Raw genomic sequence first — 10,738 nt, 5'->3', positions numbered from 1 at the left:
TTGAGCTGCCATGGGGACTCTGAACAATTCCCCATTTGTCTTTCTTTCTTCCTGGTTGAGATCTTGTTTCTGTCAAGATGAACTATTTATCTGTGTTGCAAGAAATGTCACAGATTGTGGGCAAAACCAGGACAAACTCACGCACAAGAAATCAGAACGATCTGCTGAGGCTCACACGCAGCTCCCCAGATCCGTAGAGGCCGGCAGTGATGAATTTCCTTTCCCTACCACTGAACTCGCTCTTGAGAAGTCTTTAAGCCAAGAGGTGCCCAAGAGACAACACCCCCGGTGGCCTGAGTTTGTCAGATCAACTCATCCTTGAGCTGATTCGCCAAGTAAATCTGTGGATATCACGACCCCTCCCACAGAGGCAGGGCAAAGACTTAAAAGGTAAGAGGCGGCTATAAGTTTCACCTGGTGGCCTCACATGACGTTTAATAAAGCTAAAAAATGCTTAAAGTGTCCAGTGTTTAAGGACTCTTTCCACCTTTTTTTGTGCATGTGTGTGTGAACTAAAACTTCGAAGCTATTCATTTTTTTATGTAAGATTAACCATCATGCAAAACTTACTGGTCAAGCAGTTAATAAAATACACATATCCCACTGAAGGGTTTTGTACATTTCGGTCCTTGCAGATAACAAAGCAATTATAAACCCTGCACGGTCCTGAGAGGGAGTTCCTCTGCTTCGGAAAGCTGCCAGTCCCATTGGCTCCCCGGGGGGCTCATGTGTTATAAATTCTTGAAGCTCTTTTAGCTGCACTTTGAGCATCGGGTGCGTCTTCTTCCTCTTCCTCGGTTCGCTTGTGTTTTAAAAACAAGTCAGACTTCAAGAAGCGGCTGTAGCTGTCATACTTCATGAGGTTGAAGATCTAAGGAGGAAGAGAAAAAGAGTCTGAAGGATGAAGCTAATCAGGCCATGAATCATCCTCTTAAATATTTATTAAATACCTACATGCGCCAAAGAATACAAATACGTGCAAAACACACACAAAGAGAGCTAAAGTCAGTCGTGTGCTAGACGAGGCGGATTTCCTGGATGTTTTGGGTCATTATGAAATAATCTCAATGGAGTATTATAGCTCAGAGAGTCACACGAGGAAATCTATCTTTATTTTCCACGGAAGTATAGATTCACAGAGCACTGATTTGTACCCTCGTATCAAGAAGTCCTTTAAGAATCTCTACTTTATTTGGATAGATAATCCAGGGACGTATTTCTCCAGGAATTTGAGACAGCGAATAGAAACAGCTCCTGTAGAGACGGTGGTGTTGTAAAGGCCACTATCCTATCAGATGATGCCAATGTCGTCGAGACCCCCAGATCTGGCATCCAAGATCTCAAACCAACCTGTTATTATGCCCAGAAACAAAATGGGGCTTATTCAGTGCAGGGCCGGGGAGTGAAATTATAGTCTTAGCAAGGAGAGGCTTCGGGCACAGCCCTAATTAAAGGAAACAGCAGTCAGCTGCAGAATGAAAATCCCTGCATACGCACAGCACGCACACAGGCCCTGGAGCACGTCTCTGGGCAAGGAACGATTCTAAGGTATGCTTGTCAGGTGCGAGAGGAGGACCCCTGATGGAGCCTAAGCTCCTGGATTTGAGGACTGCCACCTGCCGCACTGCAGGTCCTCAGAGGGTCGTCCCCCTCTCTTCTCAGCCCCAGTCCCTATTCCCAGCATCCCCTCTCCCCTACTCTATCCTATGCCCCCCTCCTCCCTTGCCCTACAAAAGGGGTGGGGAAAGGAGATAGAAAAAGGGAAGCAATTTCTGGCTGTCAAGGGGACAGTCTCATTTGAGAAATCTCTCTCTCCCTTCCTCTCTCTCTCAGGCGTTTCGACTGAACTTTCAGGACCTTCGGCAGACTAAAAATCCACACCTGCACCCTGCTGCCCTCACTTACTGCACTACCATGCTACCGTGGGCTCAACCAGTGGAAAGTTCCAGAGGTGTCTAGAATGTCACTCACTGCCAGGTGGGGTTATCAAGTGGGTGGCAAAACCCTGACATCTTTTAAATCCGCCCTCTCCCAACATGCACACAAACTATTTTGTAAATTAAACATCTGACGGAGTCTAAGGACTCAGAACACCTGCCTGGGTGATGGGAGAATTGGAAACTTCGGTCTTTCCACCTTCATTTTCCCGAGACAGCTTCAAGCACAGGAGAACTGCCGAAATCATTTTGCTCTCGGCAGAGTCCATAACCCAGGGAAAGATTTAGGACTTTGGGTTTTCTTTAAACTTCAAAACTGCTGCTGCCCTTCCCCCAGTGGCCTTCCAGTCCTTTCCAACCGTTCAGATAGACCACACCTCTGTAAGCCCCACCTTGCGCCTCTCAACAGCAGTTACCTATTTTGTAGCAATCTGGTAATCCTAAACTTATTTGCTGAGGTTTGGAGAAATTATTAAAAAAAAAAAAAAACCTCCCAGAAAATACAAAAATCATAGCCAGGGGTGAGCTGGAAGATGAGAAATGCCATTGTCATTTTGTGGGCTCCTACAAATGTGCTAAGCAGGTGTCACCATCCCTCACCACCTGTATTATGCAGCCCTTCCAGGCTTGGGAGCCCCCAAAGGGAACTTGGAGATGCCCACCTGGTTCAAAGTCTGGAACAGATGCTCAAAGAGTGATGAATGAAACCAGCTCCATGAGTGCCCCTCCTGGCACCCAGCCCTACACCCCCTCCCACACCAGGTCCACAGCAGATGGGACCCACCACTGCCAGCAGGATGCGGTTCGACCCAAGCGTCTCATCTGAAGTCTCTGCATGTGGGAGTGGAACATCCTGTTTGCCTGTGGTGGCTCTGAGGCTCACACTTCAAAGGAGAGAAAAAAAGGTCGGGGCTGGAGGCACCCAGAGCCAGAGGAGGCGGGGGAGGGAGGGCAAGGAGGTTCAGCTGAGGAGAAAGCTCAGGAGAGGCTCAGGGGCTGCAGGGCTCTCAGCCTCCAGGAGATCCCGAGAGACTGCAGGCTCTTCTCCCCCTCGCACTCCAATGGTGCCAGCAAGCTCGAGGGGAGGGGGCTGCGAACTATTTAACAAGAGCATAAGGGCCCCTTCCTGCCGTGGGCAGGTATGAAATGCCCCTAAAGTCCTTCAGGCTGGGCTTCCTTCTCCAGGAGCCCTCGCCACCTCCTGGTGCTGCTGCGGAGTCACTGGGAGACAACTGCAGCCATCAGACTCCCCGTGGCCTCATTTTCAAGGGCTGTGAGTTGCCGGATATTTCTGTGCAGGGCCTGGAGAGCAGACTTCCCACTGGCCACTGGCCTAGAAGCCCAGGGCAACAGGGTGCTCCTAAGACAGGGCCCTCACGGGTGGTGCGCAGCAAAGACCGGCTTAGAGGACGGAGAACGCTCCTAAAAACCTCTTCCAAGAAAGTGGCCAAAGACAGTGCACCCAGCTGCTGCCCACAGCCTTATTTATCACAGGGTAAATGGCCACAACAAGGGTCCAATAAATGTTCACCCAGCGAACGAACAAAAACCACTCAACATGCAACAACGGAGGGCTGGCAAAATAAATCAGGGTAGTGCCAACACTGTCAAGAGCGCCTTCTAACCACACACCAGGCAGGATTGGGGGGCTACAATTCAGCCCCTAAGAGTGAGCAAAAGAGGCAGGTGGGATGCAAACACTGGCAGTCTAGCTCTGGAGCCCACACTCCTAACTACTAGGCTACACTGCCACTTATATGGCAGACTGATAGGCAGTCATTAAAAATGAATTCTGCAAAGAGAGTTTAATACGGAAAATGTACGTGAATGTTAAATGGCTGAACACCAAATTTTGAAAATGCCCTATACCTAAAAACGGTGATGTCAAATATGTTATTTAAGAGTGTGTTTGTATGTATAAATGGGAAATAAATATCCCAAAGGTCAGTGTAGGGGGTTGAACGGTGTCCCCCCAAAATTTAGGTCCATCTGGAACCCCAGAATGTGACCTTATTTGGAATCAGGGTTAGTTGAGGATCTCAAGATGGCATCATCCTGCCTGGAGTGGTGTCCTTATAAGAAGAGGGAAGGACACACAGACACACAGAGGTTAAGAGGGCCATGTGAACACAGAGGCAGAGATCAGAGTGATGCAGCTACAAGCCAAGAACACCAAGGATTGCCAGGAGCCTCCAGAAACTAGGAAGAGCCAAGGAAGGGTTCTTCCTTAGAGCACCCAGAAGGAGCTCAGCCACCAACATCTTGATTGTGGACTTCTGGCCTCCCAAACTGTGAGAGAATAAATTTCTGTGGTCTTAAGCAACTCAGTTTGTGATAATTGGTTATGACAGCCCTTGGAAACTAATAGAGTCTGCTTATTGATTTCACCTCACTGCTACTTGAGCACAGAAAATGAGATGGCCCTAGGGGCTCCAGAAGATTCTACAAAACCAGGACTCTCTGATGGGGAGAACCAGCCTCACCAGGGCTAGACTGTGACCCCGACCTGACCAACACATCTCAAGCTGTCTGCAGGGAAGAGAAAGAGGAAGGGGGAGACACATCTGGGATGCGGGGTGGGGCTCCAGGTGGGCGGAGGCCATCGGCACAGAGCCATAAAGCAGCCGGTTCTGAGAGACAGGCAGCCGACGAAGCAGAAAACTCAAGTTGGCAGCTAAGTTGCATTCCGTGCCTTTTTTTTTTTTTTTTTTTTTTGCCAAGACAGCTGTGGCTCAGCAGGTTTCGGGTTTTGGCAGCCCCACATCTGTGAGCTGCATGCCCAGACTGTAAACTGTTTAGCATGGTCGCCTGGGCATCCAATCCTGCAGGCCACTGGAGGTGGGACTCTCGGTGAAAAAGGAGAAGGGAGCCTTTCCGCCAATGTGCAGCTACGCACAAGGGCCCCAACACAAGGCCATTACACAGCCAAGGCGCCCCTCCCTCTCCAGAGCCCGGCCAGTGGGTGATTGATTGGGGCTTGCCTTTCTGCAAGGGAAAATATCCACGCGGTGCTCCAACTTGAGAGTGTTCAGAATTGGCTGCTCCGGGAAAGGACCCCGGCCCTGAAGCATCCTCATCTGCACAGAGGACGAGCAGCTTAACCAGCCTCGAAGGCCCCTCCATGAAGGCTCCAGCGCTGTCTCAATTAAGTGCATTTCAAGCCTAATAAATCTTTTAAGACTTCTCAGAAGACAAGGACCTTAAAAGACCTAAACTCCACATGCGTCCTCCTTTCTTTTCAAAACTCTCCACCATGTTATTCCAACTGGGTACAAGGAGGAAAAAAATAAATCCTTTAATGCAACAGAAAGGTTTTTAGTGGGATTTCATATCTGTTTCAAGAACTAGGTTTAGTTCTTAGGTGGAAATTGCTGAGAGAAGGCGGCAAGCGCCGCTGTCTGAATTGCGGTTCTAGAATGTGCTCTCTCCCCAAGCCCCTGGACCGTAGACATGCGTTCACACCACACAGACAGGAAGTACGGAGAAAGCAGCCCACTCCCTCCAGCCTCTTTCAATGAAATGATGACAGAATCAGCTGGGCGTCGAGGAGGCTGTTGGGGCAGGGCACAAACGGGATGTCCCCAGCCCTGAGTGGAAGACTGCCTCCCCTCTTCTGAAGTGGGAATGGGGTGCACCCAGGAGAAGGACTGAGGGCAGCTGGCAGAGAGCAGGTGACAACACAGGACAGCTCAGGCCAACCCTGTCCCAAAGCGCCAGGGAGGGCCACTGGAAGTTTCTGTCACCCTGGACAGTCCTCCCGCTTCCTGGACAGGTCTGCCAGAGATGGACGATGTGCCGGGATGGGATCAGAACTCCAGAAAGAGACAGAGAGACCCCTGCTCGGGGTGAAATGCCCTTGCAGGCCCGTGGGTCCAGTGCTGTCACACGGAGGGAGGGCGCTTTGTCCACTTTTTCCTGGAGACCATAATACTCAAATCCAAGGCCCAAATGACACGCTTTCTACATGACGCGAAGGTATTTTAATTTTGCCTTTTGCCATCAGGAGGAGAGTTAAATGCTATTCTGCTGCCCACACCCCACTCTTCTTTCCCTAAACACCATTTTAAAGTTAATTTCAAATTTCAAATCCGCTGCTTCCTGCCCCACCCCTCAGAAGGCAAATGGCTGCGGCAGACGCAGGCAGCCAACTTTCCTTCCATTTGAATGAAAACCCACGACCTGCCCTTTCTGACTATGCACGTTGGAAAATGCCAATTTCTGGACTGGACTTGATCTTTGGGAGCAAATGTCAGCTGGCACCCATAAGACCGAGGCGTCCAGAATCCCGAGCTCCAGCCGCCACTGCAGACGTGGAGAAATAGGGGGTTGGGAGAGGGTGTGGACCCCTAAATGACCCCAGAAGGCACAGCAGCCCCTCCCCCACCTCTGGGTCCTCACCAGCTGGTTCAGCCCATCTCACTGATGTCTAAAAAGGAAGTGTTTTCACTTCTTGGGTTCTGGGGAAATTCAAAGAAACGACACTGCTAAAAAGGAGCCGACGTATGGGTCTTTCTCTGTCAAGGATGTGGCTGGGAGCACTGACATCTCACTGAAGTCTTTCAATTTTTTTTAAGCACCAGAGGTTGAGGACTTCCTTTTCAGTGGAGAAGGCCTCCTCCCCTCTGCCTTCCCCAGACCAGACTTAGCGCCAACCCCGAAGCCTGGGTGAGGGTGTCCTGGCAGCACACGAAATCCACTTCAAGCGTAAGATTTACAGAAAAAGAATGAGTGCACCTGCTCCCCGTCAAACCCACGGCCCTCTCTTTCACAGCCCGAGAAAGCAACGATCTCAAGGTCCCATTTGCAAGGACCTTGGCCCTTCCGCCTTCTTCAATCTCCTTGTGGTTCCAGAGTGAACGACCAAGCTATGCTGTGGAATTCCAACCGGGGGGCCCGGAACAAGAAAGGTGTGTGACTGGTGCCGAGGAACTCGCAAGAGGAGAACTTTGTTTTGAATCTTTCAAATGGCACAACCTCAAGTCACTGAGCAGATTTCAAAGTGTTCCATTCTTAAACATTCAGGGAAGGGTCTGGAAGGACATCCTTGAGTCACCAAGGGAGTAAGCTGGAAGGGGCGGGCCTGAGTGATTTTAACTTTTCCCTTCATACCCTCCTGGGGTGTGTGAATTTTCTTTTCTTTGTCTTAACAATGAACACGTAGTAACTTAGCAATTAAAAATAATTTTAAAAATTCACTTGTCCAGAATTCCGAGCAACGCAGTAATGGGTTGTGCTCGCGGCTCGTGCTGGCTTGGCTGGTCTGGGGCTGCCCTTCCTCCCTGGAGTTCCCAGCCATGTGGGTTAATGGGACACATGTTCAGGCCACGGAGCTGACAGGGCCAGCACAGAGTGAAGCTGTAATTTCTTGTACAAAGAAAAGCATGTTAGCCTGCTGTGACTCATACGATCCCTCCATGTTGCAGCCGACTCTCAGTGCCTGAGTAACTGACGGGAATGTTCTAGAATCAGCCAGGGCTGGAGGTCCAGGAAAGCACAACTGAGCAAGCGAGACAAAAGTGGGAAAGGAGAAGGAGGTGAGAGCGTTGGTTGGTCTTCAGATGCCACAGGCAATGGTGCTGTCCCAGCATCCATGACAGGAAAATGGCGGCACAGACCAGAACGGTAAGAACAAAGACCACCGCTTGCCTCTGAGCACCAGGTTGAGGCAGGAAGAGCCGGCTGACCCAGAAGCCCTGGGCTCAAGCTGTGTCCCCCTCTCCAGCTCAGATGGGCTGCCCTCCCACAGAGTGAACATTCTCCCTGTAAGCAGAGGTGCCAGGCCCACCTTCCCCAAGACTCCTTGGGAGTCAATGAGACGCACCCCGGAAAGCACCATGACAACTGTGCAGAGCTTCAGTCTTAACGTCTCCCGGCATTCACCGAGGTGCAAAAACGGCCACACACCTCATTGCTGTGTTTGGTGGGGCCCTGAGGCTCAGTGGGAGAGAGGCAGGTGAACTCTGCTACTCTGTTGGAAGTCACATTAAACCAGGTTTCTCGATCTCGGCACTGCTGACATTTGGGACCAGATACTTCTGTGTCGGGGGCCTGGCTTGTCCCTGGAGAGTCTTTAGCAGCATCCTGGGCTCTACCCACTGGGTGCCAGCAGCACCCCCACCCCAGCTGTGACAACCAAACATGTCTGTAGACATTGCCCAATGTCCCCCAGGGGCAAAATGGCCCCCAGTGCAGATCTGCCATGTTGGCTAAGGTTCATCTTCCTGTCGCCTTCTAATGGACGCGCACAGGGAACCCCATAGAGCGCTGACTGCAGCCAGGCCCGGCACTGAGCGAGCCTTCACAGGCACCAGTGCATTTCATCCTCACAACCGCCTTATCGTAACCCGCCTCTCACAAATGAGGACGCTGAGGTACAGAGAGGGCTCGCATCTTGCCCAAAGTTTCACAGCTACTAAATTCTAAAGTCAAAGAAAAGAGAAAAAAGGCAGGTCTAAGAAAATAAGGTTGTGGCTGTCAGGGAGCGACTTTTTAACATCGAAGAATGGAAGCCACACCAGGAAACAGGACCCACCTGGGGGGGTCAGATGGAGGCGGGACTGGAACATGAGCCCCCACTTCCCTCTCCTGGCTGACGGACATACAGAAATAATGACAGTGAATATGAGCTCAGTGTCCAGGAAGCGATGGGCGGGGAGGAAGAGGGAGGGGCAGGGGGCAGGCCATCTGGGTACAAATGAGCCACAGTCAGGAGGTCGTGGGTTCCCAGCTGACTGTCTAGGAACAGAGATGGCTCTGTACCGAGCCATCCACATTCTCTTGCCCAAGAGATGAGGGATGGGCACAGCCAGAGCTGGGAATCAGAGCCAAGGTGCTCAGCTTTCAAGAGGACCAAACTTTATGAACCCAACTGGCACATTCTATAAATAGTCACCGTTCAACATCCTTGAAATTAAACCAGTTACTACAGCCTTAGGGCCTAACCCTAGCCAGTCCCTCCCAACTCAGCTTCTACCACCTTCGCCACTCACTACACTCCAGGCCACACTGACCTCCCCCAACACATCCAGTGATTCCTACCCCAGGGCCTTTGCACTTGCCATTGCTGCTCCCTGGAAGGTCCTGCCCCCAAGTCTTTTCCCTTGACTCCTTCTTGCCACTCAGATCTCAGCCACCTTTTCAAGGAGCCCTCCCAAACCACTAGACCCAAAGTAGGGTCACTCTTAGTCTATCACCTGTTGAATGTCTTTGTCTGTCCCCGTGGAAGGACAGGTGCTCAGTGCACACACAGCTCCTAGCACAGTCCCTGGTACACAGTAGGCCCTCCGTCAATACTTACAGCATAACAGAGTGACTGAAAGAGCAAGTCCACACACCACCAAAACAACCGGAACTGAAACAGACCCGCCACGACTGGACCAATAACAGAAAAAACGACACTGCAGGGAAGGGCAATTCATGGAAGAAACCAACTCTTTGTAAGGTCGCCTCCTCCTTCCGGCTTCCTACAACTTAAATTCGTCCACCAGCAGCCTTTCACTTGCAGCCAAAATACCCAAGAGACACCCAGCCCCGGCTCTCCTGGCCTTACAGCACCCACGGGGCCAGGTCAGCAGAGCCGAATTCAAGCAGAGAACCAGCTGCCACTACATGAATTTTCCACGGCACAAAGTTTTAAGCCCCCAAACTTCTCTTAAGACATCGTTTCGATGAAATGCCTACTAAAATGTCTAACGCATTTTCCACAGAATACGCTGACCACCATTTACGTTGTGCTCAATGCTTTGGGGCTGTTGGGATCATTAATCATGTCACATGGGATGCCCCAGTGCAGTGTGTGGGCTGCGGGCCCCCACGCTCAGTGGCTCCAGATCACTGTGCTGTGGTTTTGGGTTCAGTATTGTTTTCCTATCTCCTCCCTGGATGTTAGCTATCGCTTCTTGCTACCCATCACTGTGCAGCCTCTACTCATACTTCGAACCTGCTGTGAATGAAAATCCAGACCCTGTTAGAACTCGGTGTAGACTAGGAATAAACAGGACCTGAAGGAAGACCCAGGAAGCTGTCCTTTCAATAAGATTCATGGGTGTTGGGTCAGCTAATTTGATGCTCAGGGAGGATTTTCACATCCTTCTAGGTTCCAGTTTGTGCCCCAAAGTCCACCCTGACCTATCGGCAGCCTCCAGGGTGCAGAGCACTGCCCCCCAACCCCATGAGGAGGGGCTGAGGCTCCTCCAAGTTTTCCTGGTAAACAAGCGTTGGGGGCACAGAAGCAGCCTGCTCAGACAGCTCGGCGGCGAGAGAGCCAAGCGGTGCTCAAAGGCGCCAAAGCTGCTGAGGAGGCTTTTCGAAGTTCTGTGAAATCCTGTGGTTCCAGACATGCTCCCCTCAGCTTCACACTCCTTCCTTTAGGAAAACAGGGCTCTCGGGGGGCCCTTTTGGGAGCAGAGAACCACAGACCGTGCTGAGCACACAACTTGACGGTTACCGGCAAGGCCCCTGAGAGCAGAGTTTTCCAGAACAAAACAGAACCCAGAGCCCCTGCACGGGGACGCGCTGTGGAGTCAGCTCAGATTCCCAATGCCTCGTTTTCCCTCAATTATGCCTCAGGAAGAGAGTTAGTGCCTCTTTCTCCCTCTCGAATAAATGGCTTTGAACAGCAGGGGATAAAAGCACTTTCTTTACATTAAGCGCTTTGAACCGCACTGCGCCACATTTGTTATCCGTGTGCCTACGCGTATTTACAGGAAAAAAGATAGTCTAGAGAGCAAGAGTTATCTAGTGGTTATCTCCAGCTATGAAATCATGGATTTTTTTTTTCATCTTTATATTTTGGTTTCCCA

The 10,738-nt window shown here is 50.9% G+C and overlaps 1 protein-coding gene across 4 annotated transcripts in view; it reads right to left on the bottom strand.

The window, feature by feature from the left end:
• Nucleotides 1-404: 404 nt before the first annotated feature.
• Nucleotides 405-10,738, bottom strand: part of RGS10 (regulator of G protein signaling 10) — a 36,188-nt gene continuing 25,854 nt past the window's right edge. For all 4 annotated transcript variants that reach the window (XM_014849235.3, XM_070482288.1, XM_014849236.3 and 1 more), the window contains one exon: nt 405-871. In XM_014849235.3, coding sequence (XP_014704721.1) covers nt 725-871 — 147 coding nt within the window. In that variant the 3' untranslated portion in view covers nt 405-724. The remainder of the gene's footprint in view (nt 872-10,738) is intronic.

The sequence above is a fragment of the Equus asinus genome, chromosome 2 (assembly GCF_041296235.1).
Source record: "Equus asinus isolate D_3611 breed Donkey chromosome 2, EquAss-T2T_v2, whole genome shotgun sequence".
NCBI classification, from domain to species: domain Eukaryota; kingdom Metazoa; phylum Chordata; class Mammalia; order Perissodactyla; family Equidae; genus Equus; species Equus asinus.
This window is presented reverse-complemented; position numbering and strand designations above follow the sequence as displayed.